This window comes from Hesperophylax consimilis, chromosome 20, assembly GCF_061612785.1.
Source record: "Hesperophylax consimilis isolate HC1 chromosome 20, BYU_Hcon_1.0, whole genome shotgun sequence".
Lineage (NCBI taxonomy): Eukaryota > Metazoa > Arthropoda > Insecta > Trichoptera > Limnephilidae > Hesperophylax > Hesperophylax consimilis.
Window position 1 is genome coordinate 17,532,938 of NC_142855.1, and position 23,970 is coordinate 17,556,907.

Genomic DNA, 23,970 nt, shown 5'->3' on the forward strand with positions numbered 1-23,970 from the left:
TTGGTTGGGATGCCATAGTGTCACTGGTTCCAGATGGTTGGTTGGGATGCCATTGTGTCACTGGTTCCAGATGGTTGGTTGGGATGCCATAGTGTCACTGGTTCCAGATGGTTGGTTGGGATGCCATAGTGTCACTGGTTCCAGATGGTTGGTTGGGATGCCATTGTGTCACTGGTTCCAGATGGTTGGTTGGGATGCCATAGTGTCACTGGTTCCAGATGGTTGGTTGGGATGCCATAGTGTCACTGGTTCCAGATGGTTGGTTGGGATGCCATAGTGTCACTGGTTCCAGATGGTTGGTTGGGATGCCATTGTGTCACTGGTTCCAGATGGTTGGTTGGGATGCCATAGTGTCACTGGTTCCAGATGGTTGGTTGGGATGCCATAGTGTCACTGGTTCCAGATGGTTGGTTGGGATGCCATTGTGTCACTGGTTCCAGATGGTTGGTTGGGATGCCATTGTGTCACTGGTTCCAGATGGTTGGTTGGGATGCCATAGTGTCACTGGTTCCAGATGGTTGGTTGGGATGCCATAGTGTCACTGGTTCCAGATGGTTGGCAGTACAAAATGAACAAAGCAAATGAAAAAACGAAAATCAGCAAACATTTTGCGAGCAATTTAAAACAACACTTGCTTAGAGATTAATATGAAGATGTGTTGTGTTCCCAGGGACGTATTGGAGCAGGTCGGAGAGAAGAGATCTCCTGGTGGGGGTATGCAGTGACATTACTGAGTGACCGGTGGGTGGTGTGCTCTGCATCCGCCATTACATACATTGGGTGAGTTTATTGTTTCTTAATTTTTAAATTCAACTCTTCCTTGTTATAATGAAAATTGCAACGATGAAAATCGAAAAACAAATTGATTTGATATTTGAACGATTTAACCTTAAAGATTTAAGCGCATTTTAGATGATATTTCACAAACTCGTGGTATACACGGTGTCTGAAAACTCGTGGTATAAGTGGCGAACAAGTGGATTTACCTCACATAATTGACTTTGCGTTGCAAAGTCCTGTTTTAACTCAACCGTTTTGCAATTCATCTGTCTGTACGTTTAGTTTTGGGTTCAGAATGGTGGCCGTTTTAATGGTTCAGTAAAGATTACTTTTTTTATGTGAAATCGTTGTGTTTGACTTTTTTCAATATTATGGCGCCTACCTGCCTGAAAATATTTCAAAATAGAAATGTCATTGAGATAGTGACGTATTTGTTTAACCCATTGGCATCCGAATTGTTTGGCTAAAAAATTGTCCTTCACATCCGAATTAATTTTGTACCAAATGTTTTAAGTGCAGTGGTGTACTAAATCTTACATAACTTTTAAACTAAACATGCAAACGAAACAATCTTTTTTAATTTACTTGTGCATTGAATCAAGGTATGTAAAAAATGTATGCATTGTTTAGAAAAAAATATAATAATATGATTAAAAGAGGATATTAAAATTTTTTTTTTTGAAAAACCAATTTTTTTTCTTCATTTTTTATAATTGGAAAAGTTGTACATTAATCATACTTATTACCATTATATATATTTTTTGCCATTTGGGCTCTTTTTAGCCCACCACGCGTTTTACGAACAAGCTTGTCAATTCCCGAACCACACTCCATTTTGAAAAAAATCAATGAATCTGAAATATAACAAAATTTCAATCGTAAATACCAGGAAAAAATTGTATCAACGGAGTCCTGCCAATTACTACGAAATAAATACTTAATTATCTACAGAGCGATTGGCATTTAAAATTTTAAACCCAGATGCCAATAATGTATCCCTTTTTCGTTTTTAAGCCGACAGACATCAGACCCTCAGTCGTTTGATTTTAAGACACATCGCCGTACACACGCGTCGTTTGAGGCCAATGGGTTAATTCCTTATTTGAAAACAGTTCCCCTCAGGGCCTCTCTCCTCTTTGGGGATGCTGTGTGGGGCTTCTCTTTAGGAAAGGAAGGATGGGAAGTTCTGGGAAGGAAAAAGGTATAAGGGGAGGGTTAGAATCTGGGGGTTAGTGAGTCCAGGAATGACAGATGTATGAATCCATCCCTCCCACTGCGGTGCGAGGCAATGTTCCGAGAGAGTCCTGCTGAAGAGGTCAAAAGGTCTCCACCAACCAGTCTCTCCCGATCCGGCCTGTCATGCAGTTGGTGGGCAGACACATCTGCCGCCAAGATCCCGATAAACCTGATGAACCGGGCACCCCTGCTAAGTCACCAAACGTAGCGAACCACTTGGGGTGACCTATGGCAGAGGTGTTGGTTATGTCATAAATAGTTCTGGGGGCGGCGGTACCCGTACCCGCCTCAGTTCACCGCGTATACGACTTCTTTTCCAATTCTAAGAGCTTCGTTAGTTCAACTCTGTTCGTTAATAAGCCAGTAATTTTGCACAACGAACGACATTATTAAAGAAGATGTGTATATTGACAGTTAAACGAAGCTTATCTGATGCTATGGAGGCCTAAAATATGTTTATCGGCCGTCGGATCATTTCTTATCAATTGTTGACCATATATGACATATGGCTTTATCGACTGACCGTGCTAGACCTCCAGTAACTTTAAGAGATACAGATTGTTTTAGGAGTGTTTCCGTTGCATTAGTGATGCAAGTATTACAAGTAAGTACCGGTATTTCAATGGAAGATGCTGCCTATATTTGTACACGGTTAACATTTGTCACATGAGAAGAGGTAATTTCTAAGATTTATTTTTTAATTCTACAGCTTGGCTGTGAAATAATTTGCGGGCCTCTGTGTTTGTTCCCTCCTACGATATGGGTTTCTTCAAGAATTACACAGCATCCCCAAAGATGGCATAGGCCCTAAGTGAAATTATTTTCCCAGGGCCTAGTTTAGTAATGTTGTCGTTGTTTTTTTTTTTTTAATATTTCTTATAATTATTATTTATAATTATTAAAATATATGGTTTTTGTCAATCTTTAGCCACTAGCCAACCACTCTAGATAGCTAAATGAAAAGTCACGGACCGCCACTGGTAAACACTCATATAACTGTAATATTAATTCAAATAATGTAAACCTGACTGCTTTGTGCTTACTGCTAAACCTAATTTAAAATACCATGGTATAATATGAAGTGGAAATTACAAACAATAGAAAGGATAACAAAATCAGTATATATTTTTGATTAGAATAAGCCCGTCGTCCCACGGGTCAGTAAGCAAACGATATAGGGTCTTATAGCACTCGGTTTATGTAGATTCCTTACCGACCTGTGGGACAACGGGCTAAGAAACATATTTAATTTTAGAATTGAACCATTCATTTGTCCCTGATTCCATCTCTGGGGAGGTGCATACAAAACATCTTCCAATTAGAAATTATCCAAAAAATATTAATAAAAATAATTTTTAATTTGCCGTTTGGTTACCCTACTATATCAAATATCAAAACTTCAAAGTCCCTTTTTTATTATTCTTTATTTTGGCTTTCATCCATTAGGGGTGATCTTGGCCATACACAATTAACATTTTTCTTATTAATAAATTCAACAAATTATAGAATACACATCATAAACATAACATAAATAAACCAAACATAACACAAACATAACATAACATAACATAAACATAACATCATAAACGGTACAGAGCTGGTAACAGTAGGTTATCACAAAATTATAAAAATAGGAACCCGTGTACAATATAAGTGGGTGCTTTTCGATATTTAACCAAAATCCCTTCACTGCAAATGTATCTATAAAAGTAAAAACGTAAATGTTCTTTTGTCCAAAATTTTAAATCTCCGAAAGTTCTTCTGATTGCTTTGTAATTTTGACAGAACGTTGCATTCGAATGTGTGTGTTTTTATATACATATAGTACATAGATGTCACCTGTGACAGGTAAAACATGTTTTTTTAAACAGCGCAAGCAACACGCGCTATTGTTTCTGTATCAGCATAGACAGACTGAACCACAGCAATGCGTAAAGATAGTTATTTATAAAAAATAGCCCTTTTACAAATTAACTTGTTTTGATAATGAAAACATAAAACCATTTTCGAACAGAAATAAACTAAATATTCTTGACTGACTAACTATCCCGCGCTATAACACAACCACAGACCAACAATTTAATGAAAAATATACTCACTTATGTACCCGGCTTTGCCCGGGTTTCACATAGAATTTTTGAAATCTTTTGTAGACTGAAGCCTTCCTCTTGTTTTGAAAGTAAAGTGTGCAAAATTTCATCAATTTCAGAACAAAACTGTAGATTTACATAAAATCAAATTTTCACCACCCACCTGGTTTCCTCCCCGCGGCCGCCCGTGATCTCCAGGTGATCACTCCTTCTTATTCTGTTTATATTATATGTCTGACCATAGTAGAAAAGGAGATGAGGAGTTTGTTTCATGAAGATTTGTATTTTGGTGACAGATATAGCACCACATGACCCGACTGGTTTTAAGCCACGCATTTCGTATTTCTACCAATTTATAACACATTTCTCTTGAACAATTATTAAAAATTTTAGAGTTCCTAAAAAATATATGTTGTTTTTGAAGATAATATTTATACATTTGAGTAGAAACGGTAACTATACGAAATTCCATAGATCGAAAAAAATCTCAAGTGTTCTCCGAAAATGATTACAAACACATTTTGTTTTGTTATTTAACATTTCGTAGGTATTACAAAATTCACAGTGTATCTTTAAATGCAACTTAGGCATTTGTAGAAGGAATTTTTACTAAACGAGTCGTGTTTCATTATATATTTTAACAATTTTCTCAAATTTATTGTCTTATTTTTATAATATTAGCGCGCTCACTCTAACATTTGTACATATTTACATATCTTACTGAACACTTACTTTGGAGCCTTAAGAACTCTCTGGAACTGTTCGGAGAGTAAAGTTAGCGAGATGAGTCAGTAGTTGAACAGAATCAATTCAGATATCCACATATATTGTCGCTGTGAAATCAAATCGGCATATCTGCAAAATGCTTGTTTTTCACCAGAGCGGTTTAAAGATTTCGCATATGATATTTTCCTTTTAACGTCCGTTTGGTTCACCTCAAAGCCACCTTATGAATGAATAAAATTTAGACGAATACTGCTTATTGAACTAGTAGTTGCAAATAAATCGAAAATTGCTTAAATTAAGAGTAAAATGCAGATATGCCAGTATGGCTTTAAAATCAGTGTAATATTTGCATTTGTGTCACAGTGGCTTCTTCTTTTGGAACCTGTTTTAGGTATAAAAAAAAGATAATGTTGTCAATGAAAAAATAATTTATTGCCTCACAATTTTTTTATAAACAATTAACATAATACTGCTCTTCCCTTTGCTGGTAACTTCAAAGTTTCCCAATCGTTTATGGAAATCTGAATAAATTGACGGTATTATAACGGCGGTAACTAACTTTAGGATACCATTTTTCTTCTTCTCATCAATGGTCTCTTGGAATAAGCTTGCATCAGAACAAGATTCACGCTCCCATTGCCCCGTTTATTCCTTTTCTTCGCCTCCTCCCAGGCATGTCATCTGTAGGATGTTTTGAGTTAAAAGTTGCCGTCGTCTTTCGTTTAGATAATCTCTGTGATCGGCGATAGATTTTCCACCATCGATATAGTCCCGAGAACTTTGAGATCTATAGTAATGACTAGGAACACTTGAGTTTACAGTTTCAATTTCATTTTTTTTCAATTTTACATCATTTATTTATTAATTTTATTTTATTTATTAATTTTAACGCCCTGGTGGGCTTTTACAGTTGTGGCAAGGAGGCTTCATGCTTTGTTGGTTCACTCTTCCACGGGTTTTAGACTAGTATTCCTCACCGCAGTTTCGCATCTTTCAGTTTGCTAAGTTTTTTTTATTAAATTTGCCTATTTCAATTTATTTTTTTAACCGGGAGAAATTTTACCCGGGTCAGATATTTGGCATATGTGCCGGTTTGTTTTAGTTGAGGCTGCTATAAACGCTTTTGTTAACCTTTTACCCGCTAAAAAATTATACCTAAGCGGTTGCCCCCACGCGGCACATTTTTTGTTTATGAATTTTTTGTCGAATGTTATTTTCATATCGACCATTTTATGTAAACAAAATCATAATCTGAATTATTAACTATCATAAAATCTTCCTCCAACATCGAAGTATCAATAAACATTCACTTGAGATAAACTGAAATAAAGATAATGCCATAATTGTGTTAATATAAACACACTAAGTGATTTCAACCGAAACAAAGAATCCCTCTCATGGCCGACTGTAGCGACGTACGATGTAACATATAGGTACCTACCTACTTGTGTAGAGAAATATGAGTCCTTAGGATGGCCACTGCGCCGACGCTCTGCTTTTAGTTTATATTTCTTTTTTCACTGACTTCACTTAGTTTTTCTTTAGTTGACATTTTATTGACGTTTATGCTGTGAAATTATTATATATTGTTTTCACTGCGATAAATTTGCAATAATATGAAGGTACACTCACGACAATAGTAAAAAATATATACAAAAAGAGGGATAGAGAAGATAGAGAGAGGAAGATAGAGGGTCGCAGATAGAGGGTCGCAGAGGGCCTGGTAGGAGACAAATGTCTTGGCTGCGAAATATACGAGAGTGGACCGGCATTAGAAGTGTGGAGGAGCTATTCCGGGCAGCGCAAGACAAGGAGACATTTTCAAGAGTGATCGCCAACGTCGGGGGGACCTGATACGGCACATAAAGAAGAAGATATACAAAAATACACTTATAATTTTTAAAAAGGTTAGTAGTTTTTTTTTCGTGGTAAATACGGAAACATGGGTAAACACATAATGTCACATTACACTCTGAGCACATGTATCTTGAATATTTTTTTACTTTAGTTTTCAGTTTGGAGTTGGTACATACACGACACAGCCGACATGGGTTTGCACGTTTTGCCGTTGAGGGTATTATGTCTGGCATGTGTTTCGCTAATCCTTTGGCTGACAAACGGAGTGGATCATCAGAAAAACGTGACGTAAATTGAGATGGTTCACTGTATTTTTCTATTAATTGTCTTATAATTTTCAATTGAAAATCTGCTAATGTAGTATTTTTTCCGGTAACCTCGTTGAAGAGCGTGTGCGAATTTAATAAATAAAGATCTATTATATGGAAAACCACTTTTTTGTACCATTTTATTGACTTCCTCATGCATTTCAAACTGCTCAACATCATGTCGGTTTTGTCGACTGCGCCCATATGTAAATTGTAATCCAAGATACATTTTGGTTTAAATATTGGTTCATTTGTTTCCCTGTTAACTCTTCCTATTGGAGATGAAGAGCTGTCGTGTATAGTTGTGATCATATGAATTTCACGCTTATCTTGCCATTTTAAAGCTAACAATGGTCCACGGTGTTTTGCCTCTATTTCCCCCTTTTTTAATTTTTCGAAACTTGGCATGGTCTTTCTATTTTTGCGCACTGTTCCAAAAGCATTAGTTTTCTTGCTATGAAGAAAATCAAATAGTTTTGGGCTGCTATACCAGTTGTCGACCCAAAGATTATGTCCTTTACCTAAATAATTTTCGAGCAATGTCGTTACGACAGCTCCCGAAACGCCAAGGCACTGATTGTCTGTTATGTCCGTACCTTCACCAACGTAAATAATAAAGTCTAAAACAAAACCAGTCTTACAATCGCACATGACAAACATTTTTATTCCGAAACGGTGACGTTTAGAAGGTAAATATTGTTTAAAAGCTAACCTACCCTTAAAAAGAATCATGCTTTCGTCGATGCACAAGTTTTCTTCGGGTACCAATGTCTCTTTGAAGATTTTTCTGGTGTGATCAACTAACATTTTAATTTTATGCAATTTGTCACCAGGGATTTGTGTTCTAGAATCACAGAAGTGTAACATTCTATGTAAAATCTCGTACCGATCCCTTGGCATGGTTTTTCCAAATATGTTATTTGACATCAAAGGATCGGTAGACCAATGCTCTTCTATCGTCAGATGACGATTTCTGGTCATTAACATAGTCAAAGCAAAGTAAATATACATTTCTTTAACCGATGTCTCCACCCATCTGTTGAGGCGAGAATGTTTGGATGGTGGTCCCTTTTCAAGAACAGCCAGATAAAATTTATTAGTCTCTTCAACAATTTTCTCCATTATCTCATTATTTAAAAAATATTCAAAATATGCAACTTCTTCTGAATTATCTGAAAGTAATGTAGACGGATTAACTCCAGACAAGAAGTCATCAAATTCATAAACAATTGGTATAAAAGGACCTGTACTCCAATTGTTAACTATTTCTTCAGGAATAACATTTGATGTCTGTTCTGATGAAGTACTGGGGTGAGATGGCAAAGTCAAAGGTTCAGCAGAAGAAGTTGATGGCTGAACTGACGGCATTGAGGTATCACTTTCATATTGCTCATCAATAACAATATCTGTGTCGTCATCATTTATTTCAAAATCACTATCCGCATCTAACATTGTTTCATATATTTCAATATCAGATAGGCCACGTTTCGACATTTTGAGGGTTGTTAAAAAAAGTTTTTTTAAATTCATACGCAACAGGAACGTAATACAAAACACAAACACAAAACAAAATATTTTTAAATCGAATTAGTCACTTTAAAATAATTATGTACACAACAAAATAAAAAAAAAAAATTCAAAGTGGATATCGACGCACAAGTCTTATTACGATTGATACGGGGTTCACGCCAGAGACACTAGCTTCTTTTCGCGCGTGTTTCAAAACTGTGACTGACGGCAATCGCCGGGCTCTCGGTTTTATTAATTTTATAAGATAAACAATGAAGTAGTATATACAAATTCTCAGAGATGTCGCAACACAAATGAATATTCTTATTTTTAAAATAAATTTCGAACGAATACGGTATACATGTGCTTGGAAAACGAAGTCGAAACTTGAAAATGACTAAAGTCAGCCGCCGCGTGGTGCGAACGATTTGAAGAAATGACTAAAGTCAGCCGCCGCGGGGAAAAGATTAAGTGCAAATCGGATTATCAGCCAATAAGTCATTCAATAAGTCATATCTGGGTAATAATAAAAATGTACTATTGTGAGATAATTCAGTTTTACTTACATGATGGACGCATTTCCCCCTTGAAAGTTTTGAAGCAACTGGCGTATTGCTGAATAGGTCTGTCTTCTGCTAAAAAAAATGGCGATTCCCGCGTAAATGCATACCGGCCCAACGCCATCTGACAGGTTTTTATTTAACTATACGACATGCCGGTTTGACATAAGAATAGAAGGGAAAAAAATAAATTTTTCGACACCAATAACTCAAAAGCTCCATTTTTGCACATATACCGGTTTGATTTAACAGCGACGATATATTTAGTATTTAAGAAGTTGCTTTTAAACAGCATCTTTGTTGCCGCTAGTCCGAGGCAGTAATTTTATTTTCCCCTCCATGTTTACAAATTATACACTACAGTGCATAGCTACACTAAATTCTGCTTAATAATATGTGTGTACCGACTTATATTAATGCAATTTATTTTAAGACGTTTTGAAATTAACGATTTTGTAATGTTTTTAAAAGAATAAAAAATTGAATTGAATTGAATCAGCGGTTTTCCTTTGAAATATAAAACCATAACAAATATATTATGGTGGCGAATCTCAGATGACGTAGTGATTGTATTAGACAATTAGACCTACTTAAGATGCACATGGCAATGTTAATATAACCTGCACTTCTTTTGTTTCAGTTCAGAGAAGGTCAAGTTCGTCGGATTGGGGGGGAATTTTACACCTCAGTACAACCCTGACGATATATACGGTGTGATAAAAACACACTCCCACCCACTATACAACAGGACTTACTCTGTAGTGTATAACGACATCGCCCTTCTGCAGCTTGACAGACAGTAAGCTTTTCATAATTATACAAAACATTGGAATAATTTTAGTAAAAAAAAAATATATATATATATTCATGGGTGCGACCGGACTTTGTATTAAAGACCATTTGCTATTCTGGCGTTTACTCTAGCAACTGAGCTATCTCCTGAACCTTCAGACCTGCCGTATTTCTGCATTCCATTTTATAAACATTTAAGTGTTTAAGTATTATTTTATCAACATTACAAATCTGACGGCCACCGTGGTCGAGTGGTAAGACTCTCGACTAGCAATCCGAAGGTCGCAGGTTCAAATAGTAAATCTTATTTTAGTATTTTTGCGGCACTTTCCAGAGTAGAAGATACTCTCAGTATCGCTCTGGTGTTCACCATTCATTGCTTGAGATGGCTTTAGCCGTATTTGGTGACCAGATCTGAATAGCCAAGTACTTTCCAACCTTCCTCTTCCCCATCTCATTTCCCTCCCTACTGTCTTCAGCCCCACAACATACACCAACTATTGGAGATACAATGGTCTCATTGGCTTGGGAGCAGTTGGGACTCTTGTGCGGTATTCACATTTTATTTCATTTTTCATCAGGTTGGTCTCATCTGCTAAAATGGTGTACAATTAGGTTGTCATTAGGTAATTGACTTGCTTTTAGTTTGTCATTAAAATAATAGTGGTGATACAAAAGACAATGGCATCTCCACACTGACCTACAAACAAGGGTTAGTTCAAGCAACGCCGGTTCCTTATTACTTATTAGCAGGAATAGTTCCACCTGTATAGTGCCACCTCAGTGTAGGTCGACCAACAAACACTCCTATGTCCTGTCCTATCTTCCATTCTTGCTACATGCCCTGCTAGCGGAACAGGCCCACTGTTGCTTCACATGGTCTGATGCTCTGTAGGGAACTCGCGCGCATACAAGGGTTAGTTCAAGCAACGCCGGTTCCTTATAACTTATTAGCAGGAATAGTTCCACCTGTATAGTGCCACCTCAGTGTAGGTCGACCAACAAACACTCCTATGTCCTGTCCTATCTTCCATTCTTGCTACATGCCCTGCTAGCGGAACAGGCCCACTGTTGCTTCACATGGTCTGATGCTCTGTAGGGAACTCGCGCGCATACAAGGGTTAGTTCAAGCAACGCCGGTTCCTTATAACTTATTAGCAGGAATAGTTCCACCTGTATAGTGCCACCTCAGTGTAGGTCGACCAACAAACACTCCTATGTCCTGTCCTATCTTCCATTCTTGCTACATGCCCTGCTAGCGGAACAGGCCCACTGTTGCTTCACATGGTCTGATGCTCTGTAGGGAACTCGCGCGCATACAAGGGTTAGTTCAAGCAACGCCGGTTCCTTATAACTTATTAGCAGGAATAGTTCCACCTGTATAGTGCCACCTCAGTGTAGGTCGACCAACAAACACTCCTATGTCCTGTCCTATCTTCCATTCTTGCTACATGCCCTGCTAGCGGAACAGGCCCACTGTTGCTTCACATGGTCTGATGCTCTGTAGGGAACTCGCGCGCATACAAGGGTTAGTTCAAGCAACGCCGGTTCCTTATAACTTATAAGCAGGAATAGTTCCACCTGTATAGTGCCACCTCAGTGTAGGTCGACCAACAAACACTCCTATGTCCTGTCCTATCTTCCATTCTTGCTACATGCCCTGCTAGCGGAACAGGCCCACTGTTGCTTCACATGGTCTGATGCTCTGTAGGGAACTCGCGCGCATACAAGGGTTAGTTCAAGCAACGCCGGTTCCTTATAACTTATTAGCAGGAATAGTTCCACCTGTATAGTGCCACCTCAGTGTAGGTCGACCAACAAACACTCCTATGTCCTGTCCTATCTTCCATTCTTGCTACATGCCCTGCTAGCGGAACAGGCCCACTGTTGCTTCACATGGTCTGATGCTCTGTAGGGAACTCGCGCGCATACAAGGGTTAGTTCAAGCAACGCCGGTTCCTTATAACTTATTAGCAGGAATAGTTCCACCTGTATAGTGCCACCTCAGTGTAGGTCGACCAACAAACACTCCTATGTCCTGTCCTATCTTCCATTCTTGCTACATGCCCTGCTAGCGGAACAGGCCCACTGTTGCTTCACATGGTCTGATGCTCTGTAGGGAACTCGCGCGCATACAAGGGTTAGTTCAAGCAACGCCGGTTCCTTATAACTTATTAGCAGGAATAGTTCCACCTGTATAGTGCCACCTCAGTGTAGGTCGACCAACAAACACTCCTATGTCCTGTCCTATCTTCCATTCTTGCTACATGCCCTGCTAGCGGAACAGGCCCACTGTTGCTTCACATGGTCTGATGCTCTGTAGGGAACTCGCGCGCATACAAGGGTTAGTTCAAGCAACGCCGGTTCCTTATAACTTATTAGCAGGAATAGTTCCACCTGTATAGTGCCACCTCAGTGTAGGTCGACCAACAAACACTCCTATGTCCTGTCCTATCTTCCATTCTTGCTACATGCCCTGCTAGCGGAACAGGCCCACTGTTGCTTCACATGGTCTGATGCTCTGTAGGGAACTCGCGCGCATACAAGGGTTAGTTCAAGCAACGCCGGTTCCTTATAACTTATTAGCAGGAATAGTTCCACCTGTATAGTGCCACCTCAGTGTAGGTCGACCAACAAACACTCCTATGTCCTGTCCTATCTTCCATTCTTGCTACATGCCCTGCTAGCCGAACAGGCCCACTGTTGCTTCACATGGTCTGATGCTCTGTAGGGAACTCGCGCGCATAGAGTCACGTGGGGTAACCGTGCGCAATTTTTATATTGGGATTTTTGTATTAAAAAGCTTTAGGTATTTTACTCAATTTTTTTGTTTATTAATATGATTGATTATTAAGGCATCTCAAACAACCATAAAAACCTCATATGGTTCATAAATTAAACAGTTATATAAAAAAGTTTACATGCATGTCGATTGCGTACACTTACCCCGTGTGCGGGGTAAGTATACGCATACCGTAGGGTAAGTGTTCGCACCGTGAAGAGTTGCCCCCCATTGCAATTATCATACTTAAATTGCCCCTTATCGTAGTCTGTGCAGTTCTCATGCCACCATGCTTTACACACAATACATTCTATCCAACCTTCTGTTTTTTATTTTTTATATTAACTCCACACAGGAGGCCCTGAAGAAAATAATTTCCCTCAGGGCCTATGTCATCTTTGGGGATGCTGTGTGGAGGGTCTTATTGTGGACAGGAAGGAGTGAACATGGGTCTTGAAGAGTCCCATGTTGTAGGAGGGAGGATGGGTTGGTGAATCTTGATATTTCTCCTTGCGTTGTGGGCAAAAATAGTCCTTAGAAGCCTGTTTTTGTGCTCTCTTTAAACAGTTATGCACGCTGGAATCTCCCGCCTTACGCTTTGTGGTGTGACTTTCTTGAAAAGAGGTGGTCGTCCGATTTCCATGGTTTTAAATATTGGTTTTCGGACGATTTTTGCATCTGCATCTATCTGCTTCTGTTGAAGTTTCTTTTTATAGGGACTTGAGGTAATTATTTCAGACTTGCAAGCATTTTTCAGTTTGCGTGAAACCGCCAAACTTGAACAACGTTAAACCCAATAGCTCTCGCAATACTTGTGGGAGTAGTCTGTCTTAAAGCTAAAACAGGGTTACATTTTAGAAATCCATACACCCAATCCTTGCCAGCCGTTTTTGTAATGTTGTCAAATCTGTTCTCAATCTTGTTGATTTCAGCGTACTCGTAAACAATTTTTCTCATTGTCTGCATAGTCAGGCCGTAGAACATTTCGTCAGTTTTTTTACAATTATCAACGATTTCGGCCTGAAAATAAATGAATAATTATCAGATCAATAGTTTCACAAAAATTGACATCTGCACGATAAATTGAGTTTCTATTAATCTAAAAATCTACCTCTTTATCTGGTGTAAATGTCAAACGATATCTCCCCATTGAAGTTGTTATTAATTTTAGTTTTAGGCGTTTACGCAGAGTGGCTTCACTGATCCCGACAATATCTGCAGCAGCCCGCTGACTCTTCCTCTCTTTCATAAGCTTTTTTGCAGTTTCAATCTGCTCTGGAGTGCAAACTGACCTCTCCGGGTGCTTTCTCACGTACACACGCGGCATATTTCACTGTAAAAAAATAACGAGAGTTGAAATATTATGCTATAAAATTAATTTTATCTATCGGGGTAAGTGTTCGCACTCATCCAACTGCGAACGCTTACCCCAGCACACTTACCCCATCACACCAAAATTCGATAAACTTAAAAAATCAGATTAGTGGTTATCTTTATTAGAATTATCACTTTGCACCCGTCTAACTAACAATATTTCACTAAAAAATATCATAGACCACGTCGCTCTGACACAGCTGGTTACACAATAGCACACATCGGTAACAGAGATGAAAAATTTAAGAAAAGCATGAAAAAAAGTAATTTACCTACCAGTTTTTATTGACAAATCAGCATCCACTGTAAACATGTTCCGCTTCGGAGCGATCCAGAACGCTAATGAATTAAGGAACGCGCGGGCGCTTAACAGGCACAATCTTGTCGGAAACATCACTGCGAACACTTTCACTCCGCGTACGGTTACCCCACGTGACTCTACAAGGGTTAGTTCAAGCAACGCCGGTTCCTTATAACTTATTAGCAGGAATAGTTCCACCTGTATAGTGCCACCTCAGTGTAGGTCGACCAACAAACACTCCTATGTCCTGTCCTATCTTCCATTCTTGCTACATGCCCTGCTAGCGGAACAGGCCCACTGTTGCTTCACATGGTCTGATGCTCTGTAGGGAACTCGCGCGCATACAAGGGTTAGTTCAAGCAACGCCGGTTCCTTATAACTTATTAGCAGGAATAGTTCCACCTGTATAGTGCCACCTCAGTGTAGGTCGACCAACAAACACTCCTATGTCCTGTCCTATCTTCCATTCTTGCTACATGCCCTGCTAGCGGAACAGGCCCACTGTTGCTTCACATGGTCTGATGCTCTGTAGGGAACTCGCGCGCATACAAGGGTTAGTTCAAGCAACGCCGGTTCCTTATAACTTATTAGCAGGAATAGTTCCACCTGTATAGTGCCACCTCAGTGTAGGTCGACCAACAAACACTCCTATGTCCTGTCCTATCTTCCATTCTTGCTACATGCCCTGCTAGCGGAACAGGCCCACTGTTGCTTCACATGGTCTGATGCTCTGTAGGGAACTCGCGCGCATACAAGGGTTAGTTCAAGCAACGCCGGTTCCTTATAACTTATTAGCAGGAATAGTTCCACCTGTATAGTGCCACCTCAGTGTAGGTCGACCAACAAACACTCCTATGTCCTGTCCTATCTTCCATTCTTGCTACATGCCCTGCTAGCGGAACAGGCCCACTGTTGCTTCACATGGTCTGATGCTCTGTAGGGAACTCGCGCGCATACAAGGGTTAGTTCAAGCAACGCCGGTTCCTTATAACTTATTAGCAGGAATAGTTCCACCTGTATAGTGCCACCTCAGTGTAGGTCGACCAACAAACACTCCTATGTCCTGTCCTATCTTCCATTCTTGCTACATGCCCTGCTAGCGGAACAGGCCCACTGTTGCTTCACATGGTCTGATGCTCTGTAGGGAACTCGCGCGCATACAAGGGTTAGTTCAAGCAACGCCGGTTCCTTATAACTTATTAGCAGGAATAGTTCCACCTGTATAGTGCCACCTCAGTGTAGGTCGACCAACAAACACTCCTATGTCCTGTCCTATCTTCCATTCTTGCTACATGCCCTGCTAGCGGAACAGGCCCACTGTTGCTTCACATGGTCTGATGCTCTGTAGGGAACTCGCGCGCATACAAGGGTTAGTTCAAGCAACGCCGGTTCCTTATAACTTATTAGCAGGAATAGTTCCACCTGTATAGTGCCACCTCAGTGTAGGTCGACCAACAAACACTCCTATGTCCTGTCCTATCTTCCATTCTTGCTACATGCCCTGCTAGCGGAACAGGCCCACTGTTGCTTCACATGGTCTGATGCTCTGTAGGGAACTCGCGCGCATACAAGGGTTAGTTCAAGCAACGCCGGTTCCTTATAACTTATTAGCAGGAATAGTTCCACCTGTATAGTGCCACCTCAGTGTAGGTCGACCAACAAACACTCCTATGTCCTGTCCTATCTTCCATTCTTGCTACATGCCCTGCTAGCGGAACAGGCCCACTGTTGCTTCACATGGTCTGATGCTCTGTAGGGAACTCGCGCGCATACAAGGGTTAGTTCAAGCAACGCCGGTTCCTTATAACTTATTAGCAGGAATAGTTCCACCTGTATAGTGCCACCTCAGTGTAGGTCGACCAACAAACACTCCTATGTCCTGTCCTATCTTCCATTCTTGCTACATGCCCTGCTAGCGGAACAGGCCCACTGTTGCTTCACATGGTCTGATGCTCTGTAGGGAACTCGCGCGCATACAAGGGTTAGTTCAAGCAACGCCGGTTCCTTATAACTTATTAGCAGGAATAGTTCCACCTGTATAGTGCCACCTCAGTGTAGGTCGACCAACAAACACTCCTATGTCCTGTCCTATCTTCCATTCTTGCTACATGCCCTGCTAGCGGAACAGGCCCACTGTTGCTTCACATGGTCTGATGCTCTGTAGGGAACTCGCGCGCATACAAGGGTTAGTTCAAGCAACGCCGGTTCCTTATAACTTATTAGCAGGAATAGTTCCACCTGTATAGTGCCACCTCAGTGTAGGTCGACCAACAAACACTCCTATGTCCTGTCCTATCTTCCATTCTTGCTACATGCCCTGCTAGCGGAACAGGCCCACTGTTGCTTCACATGGTCTGATGCTCTGTAGGGAACTCGCGCGCATACAAGGGTTAGTTCAAGCAACGCCGGTTCCTTATAACTTATTAGCAGGAATAGTTCCACCTGTATAGTGCCACCTCAGTGTAGGTCGACCAACAAACACTCCTATGTCCTGTCCTATCTTCCATTCTTGCTACATGCCCTGCTAGCGGAACAGGCCCACTGTTGCTTCACATGGTCTGATGCTCTGTAGGGAACTCGCGCGCATACAAGGGTTAGTTCAAGCAACGCCGGTTCCTTATAACTTATTAGCAGGAATAGTTCCACCTGTATAGTGCCACCTCAGTGTAGGTCGACCAACAAACACTCCTATGTCCTGTCCTATCTTCCATTCTTGCTACATGCCCTGCTAGCGGAACAGGCCCACTGTTGCTTCACATGGTCTGATGCTCTGTAGGGAACTCGCGCGCATACAAGGGTTAGTTCAAGCAACGCCGGTTCCTTATAACTTATTAGCAGGAATAGTTCCACCTGTATAGTGCCACCTCAGTGTAGGTCGACCAACAAACACTCCTATGTCCTGTCCTATCTTCCATTCTTGCTACATGCCCTGCTAGCGGAACAGGCCCACTGTTGCTTCACATGGTCTGATGCTCTGTAGGGAACTCGCGCGCATACAAGGGTTAGTTCAAGCAACGCCGGTTCCTTATAACTTATTAGCAGGAATAGTTCCACCTGTATAGTGCCACCTCAGTGTAGGTCGACCAACAAACACTCCTATGTCCTGTCCTATCTTCCATTCTTGCTACATGCCCTGCTAGCGGAACAGGCCCACTGTTGCTTCACATGGTCTGATGCTCTGTAGGGAACTCGCGCGCATACAAGGGTTAGTTCAAGCAACGCCGGTTCCTTATAACTTATTAGCAGGAATAGTTCCACCTGTATAGTGCCACCTCAGTGTAGGTCGACCAACAAACACTCCTATGTCCTGTCCTATCTTCCATTCTTGCTACATGCCCTGCTAGCGGAACAGGCCCACTGTTGCTTCACATGGTCTGATGCTCTGTAGGGAACTCGCGCGCATACAAGGGTTAGTTCAAGCAACGCCGGTTCCTTATAACTTATTAGCAGGAATAGTTCCACCTGTATAGTGCCACCTCAGTGTAGGTCGACCAACAAACACTCCTATGTCCTGTCCTATCTTCCATTCTTGCTACATGCCCTGCTAGCGGAACAGGCCCACTGTTGCTTCACATGGTCTGATGCTCTGTAGGGAACTCGCGCGCATACAAGGGTTAGTTCAAGCAACGCCGGTTCCTTATAACTTATTAGCAGGAATAGTTCCACCTGTATAGTGCCACCTCAGTGTAGGTCGACCAACAAACACTCCTATGTCCTGTCCTATCTTCCATTCTTGCTACATGCCCTGCTAGCGGAACAGGCCCACTGTTGCTTCACATGGTCCGATGCCCTGTAGGGAACTCGCGCGCATACAAGGGTGGACTACAGCAAACTGTGCAACACACTAAACACTTTAATATAGAAAGATACCTAGCGCAGACCCGAAAAAATTACAGTTAGTCTGAATTGTCGAAAAATCAGTTCCAATTTCGAAAATAATGACACTTAAATTCAAAATCAAAGTTCTGGATACGATTTGAGAATTTTACGGCCAAAATTATTGTAGTGATTTATTTTTGGGGTATTATGCCATGTTGCGCTACCTCCTTCTTTATACAACGTTTCGGACAGCATTATAGTGTCCATCATCAGGACAGATGTGTAATCAAATATGAAATTACATGTTTATTTGTAATTACTGTAATGCTGTCCAAAGTGGGCTAAATAAAGAGGTAGCGCAATATGGCATAACACCCCAAAAATAAATCACCATCAAAGTTCTGGAGTTCATTGAACCAGAGCTACGGACACAACAAAACGGAGTCACAACCGACATTAGAACCCATTTGTAATTATTATTACAATATTTCCATTATTTCCTATGTCAAATAACACGTGACAGGGTCTCACGAGTGTCATGCGTTATGGGTCATGCGTCATGCGTTATGCGTTATGCGTCATGCCGGAATATCGGCATACTGCACCTAAAGGGTTAAGGAATATTATTGCATTGCACTACCACTTCACAGTTTTACAGAAATAAATTATATCCATTTCAGGGTAACATTTACAAGCAGTATAATCCCAGTCTGTCTCCACACTGGCACAACTCTTCCTGACAGTGGCTTCCTCCTCACTTCGTGGGATGGCTCACGCACCACACCTCCCCACAAGGTTAGAACACATTTCTCTGCCTTCAGAATGACTGATGATGTGATAACTATATTTATGGACAGCTGTGGCTGGTACTAAATGTACATTTATTTAAATAGATATCTAACCATCACGCCGTCTCCCCGCAGGGGTAGGCAGAGAGGATGGACCGCCACACAACTCTGTTTTAACACACACTCCTCGCTTCATGCACATTCATACATAGGTTCTGTTAATCTGATTCTTGAGATGACTCAAGTACTTGCCATGTCTACCTTGGGAGTCCCAGATCTCTTCTACTATCCACTTGCGCGTCTTATATTCTCCTATTTCTACCACTCTCAAGAGGAGCAAATATACTAAATAATATTTAATTTTATTCAAATAAAATGTTAATTAAAGCACACACTTAGAAGTATCTGGTTTAAATCCTAGTGGTAAATTTCACAATAAATTTATTAAAAGTAATTTACATATATATTTGTGGCACGTTCCAGAGTCGAAGATACTCTCAGTATCGCCCTGTTGAAAGATCTCATTCGGATCGAATGTATCTTGAAATGGCTGTAGTCGTGTTTGGTGACCAGATCTAATTAGTCAGGTACTTCCCCACCTTCCTCTTTCCCATCTCCTTCCCCTCCTCTTTTACACAACTGAGGATGTCATAGTCCCACTGATTCTAGACGGTTGGGAGCAGTTGTAACACTTGTGCAGTATTTACATTAAAAAACACATTTCTTCAAAACCTCACTTCACATTGTAACACTATACGGATTGTTCTCATTGGATAAAACAATTAGTTGGTACGTTTTTCAACATTTCAGACGACAATGCAGAGAGTATCTCAGGAGGAGTGCTCTAGAACATTACCCGCTGACAGCTCTAGACACCCTGTCGGCGTAAAACATGACCTGGAGATTTGCAGCCGCCCAGTCAACACAGCTGGAGCATGTCCGGTATGTAACGCTGGGATGTATTGTAAAACAAGCTCGTTATAATACTGATGTACTTATTATTTAATATTTTGATAATTAAACATTGATATAACAAGAATTTTATAAATAACAAAGAGTAGTCCCGCTGCCTGCCCCATGACAGCTTGTCTACAGGTCTACCATTTTTCTTTAATTTAATAAACATAACACATAATCATTTTGTATATAAAAATTAGTTTTAACTTCACAATAATGTTTAAATTATGTATTGCAAGATTCAATTACTTAGGACGGGTTGTTTCATAGAATTTGAACAATTCATCAAATTTCAAAGTTCATTTTTAATTGTTAAAATTCCGCGAAACAACCCGTCCTTATTCTTCTTCTGATTACTCACTTCTATCAGAATGTATCTACTATTAAGGAGAAATTACTTCCTTTATCATGTTCCCACTATTAGTTATTCCTCCCGTGGATTATCATTTGGGTAACTTTCTTCATATTATGAAAGACGTGAGTCCATATTTATAAATTTCTGAATTCCTCTAAGTATCTGGTTGGTAAATCTTGAATCTCGAATTGAAATAAAACAATTGCTGAGTTCATTTTGAAATAATCCGAGTCAGTCACAATGACATCCATAGTGTAAAAATGGCGAGATGAACACTTTTAAAGCACTTCCCGGTAAGATACCGGGAAAACAGGTATAGGGCGCTAGTCCATATAAAACTTCTCATCCACACTTAGTTAGCAGGAGCTCACATCAGAAACATCTAGCGACATTCTAGTTCCATGCAGGTCTGTAAAAGACAAGATACATATATAGTATACATCCTCGGCGCCATCGGTTAGTCTCCAAGGAGTCTAGTCCATCTACAGGAAACACTGGTGTTCTGTTCCTGCTGTTTCCCTCTAGTTCCTGGTGCTGGTGCCAAGGGCTGTCCTGACAGGTGTTCTGGCCAGCGAAGCCGTCCCAGGTTTAAGCATATAGTAAACATCTTTGGAGCTATCGGTTAGTCTCCAAGGAGTCTAGTCCATCTACATTAAACACTGGTGTTCTGTTCCTGCTGTTTCCCTCTAGTTCCTGGTGCTGGTGCCAAGGGCTGTCCTGACAGGTGTTCTGGCCAGCGAAGCCGTCCCAGGTTTAAGCATATAGCTCTTCATACAGCAGGTTTAGTTCAAGGAAGGAAGATAGCTGACATTCATTATTGGCGTGCGTCATAGAATAAACAAGTCTGACCATTCTTTGCTTCATTCATTATCATATACCAGGTTGAGACAGAGCGCGTGCTAAATGGGCTTGAACCAAAATAAACCAAGTCAGTGGTATTAGTTGGTCAGTTCTATTTAAATCTGCATGGAAGGAATTTCGAGTACTTATTATCTATTCAGTGGCGTGCGTAAATAAGTTAAAAATTAATTGTTATTTTTACTTCACGGAATTATTTAACTTTATTACATTTCCAGCACGTTCCGGAGTTGTAGATACTCTCAGTATCACCCTGGTGGAAGGCCACCATTCAAATCGAAAAGTTGCTCTATGATTGTACTTAACAAATCTTAAGTTTTCATAGGAAATTTTGGTTTTTATTTAATAAGAGATAAATGGAAACATACTTTTTGGACGTAAGGTCTTTGGTTCACAGAACTACTAGGATTAGGTTAGGTTAGGTTAGGTTAGGTTAGGTTAGGTTAGGTTAGGTTAGGTTAGGTTAGGTTAGGTTAGGTTAGGTTAGGTTAGGTTAGGTTAGGTTAGGTTAGGTTAGGTTAGGTTAGGTTAGGTTAGGTTAGTTTAGGTTCGGTTAGGTTAGGTTTAGTTAAGTTTAGTTTAGTTTAGTTAGGTTAGGTTAGGTTTAGTTTACCATTTCCATTTACCATAAATGTAAACACTGACTACCTACCACTGATTTATTAATTAATAATCTGCCGTTTGGAGTGTGTTCACCTATTGCTTTATTTGTTCTCAGAACTGGCACTGGGGCGCCCCGCTGACGGTACCCAACAGCCCCAGGGTGGGCTGCACACACCTGTTGGTGGGGTTGACATCCTTCTATACATCTTCACCCTGTACACTCACCAACACGCGGATATCTACCTACATCCCCTGGATAGAGGGTATTGTGTGGCCTGAAAGCGATATTGTTGTCTAGGACCTTGTTTTAGACAATTTTTAAATATATTTTTGCCGCCCTGTCCCCCCACTTCTTGCCCTCTCTCTGCCCCACCCCCTGCCGACGAGCATGACTTGTATACACGGTGTTTGGAAACTTGTAGTACAAGCGGCAAACTGGCGGATCTACATCACATAGAAAACCCAAAAGACTCTGGTTTTGTTGGATCTGAGCATTTCAATTTTTTTTAACATTTTTTCTTTTAAATACTTTTTTTGCCGGGCTGACGTTTTGACACATTTTAAAATACAATAAACGGCTGATGTTAACCCCTCAACTACCAATTTAAAAAATATATAAATTCCAAGCTCGGACTCGATTTACTCGAAAATGAAAACTCACATAATAAAAAATACTTATGTGATATGTTTATTAGTTTCCGTTTTGTACTATGAGTTTCCAGACAACATGTATAACAAAAATCCCACACAGGCAAGGCCAGTGGGTAGGCATACTTGGGATTAGTTAAAGGTACTTAAACATGACTTATTGTGGAATGTAGGTACATACCTATATTATTTCTATAAACAGGAGATTTTTATGTTTTAATAATATCAAAATCAGTTGTATTTTTTAAATTAAACACGTTTTCTGAAGAAAAACATATTTTTGTAAAATTGTTTCTTACTAAACATAAATACAAAAATTATGCGCTTAAAATTTTTCTTACTCTTACTTCTATCTGAATAATAAAGAGTAAAATGAAAATTTTATCGACCGTATTCTGTTACTTTAATAAAAACCAGTTTACTGAAGTTATATAACAAATCTGAGGTCAATCGGCCAACTGGTTATTGAGAAATCGTAGTTGCCAATTTGTATTTGTGCGTGTAAAATGGATGTACCATTGGGTGAGATTAAAAAGAAGTAATTGATAGTTAGCAGCTAATCAGCCAACCCAGGGCCAAGAACAACTTGTTCCTCTCTCTTGGAAATTGGATTATAGTCAGTTTGGCATTCTGTCCTTCAGTTCTTGTTACTTGTTCTTGTACCTTCTCACTACTTGTCAGTACTCATACTTCCCTCTATTCTATTACTTTCTAGACAACAATACCGCATTAAGTAAGGTGGGGATGATGGGTAGATACTGCGTGCAAATGAATCATGAATATGTTTTAGTGTTTTGTGAACACCTCACTAGGAGAACAACATCATATGCTGAGGTGTTCACATGTCTTATTTTTTTTTTTTTTTTTTTTTTTTTTTTTTTAATAAAAAATGTATTACAAAAAACATGGTAAGTAACACATTATTCCCAATGAGTTGAGATAAAACTCATTACGGGAAGTACAGACACATAAAATACATTTTACAAGGATATTACACTTTTAAAAAAATACAACATATTGAAAAGGAAAAGAAAAATAAATAAAAAAGGAAAAATACTTTGTTAAGAATAGAGATTTTAGAAATACTGAGAGACATCTATACACATGAAACATAGTAAACCAACATATGAAAGCGAGCGAAAATTCACTGGTTTAAAAACATTTTCAGGAAATAATCTTTAAGCGTTTTAACTAATATTTTTTTGTTAGTTACTGATTGCTTTATTTCATTAGGTAATGCATTGTATTGTCTATATGCAATATATTGTAATGAGTTAATACCAAATTTTGTTGTGTGGGTAGACGATGCTAGGTGTATTAGATTTTGGGACCGTGTTTTGTGCTGGTGTATGTCTGAATTAAATGCTGGTTTGATGTTAGTGTGTGAGGATCTATGTATGATTTGTAATATTGTACAAGTGATATTGTATTTAGGTAGAACCGTAAAAGGAAGTATGTTTGTCTTTAAATATATATCTTTGATATGTATATCCCACGGTAGACGGTAGATATTCCTTATTGCTCGATTTTGAATCACTTGTATTTCTGATATTTGTTTTTTAGTAATAGTGCCCCAGATACTAACTAAATAACTCAGATGGGAGTGAATCATCGCATAGTATGTGGC

The 23,970-nt window shown here is 39.8% G+C and overlaps 1 protein-coding gene across 1 annotated transcript in view; it reads left to right on the plus strand.

Moving 5' to 3' along the window:
* LOC149414226 (serine protease snk-like) overlaps positions 1-23,181 on the plus strand; it is a 49,849-nt gene extending 26,668 nt beyond the window's left edge. The window contains exons 9-13 of the mRNA XM_089644351.1: positions 671-780; positions 9,707-9,865; positions 18,815-18,929; positions 19,733-19,864; positions 21,811-23,181. Coding sequence (XP_089500477.1) covers positions 671-780; positions 9,707-9,865; positions 18,815-18,929; positions 19,733-19,864; positions 21,811-21,993 — 699 coding nt within the window. The 3' untranslated portion in view covers positions 21,994-23,181. The remainder of the gene's footprint in view (positions 1-670; positions 781-9,706; positions 9,866-18,814; positions 18,930-19,732; positions 19,865-21,810) is intronic.
* The last annotated feature ends 789 nt before the right edge of the window (positions 23,182-23,970 follow it).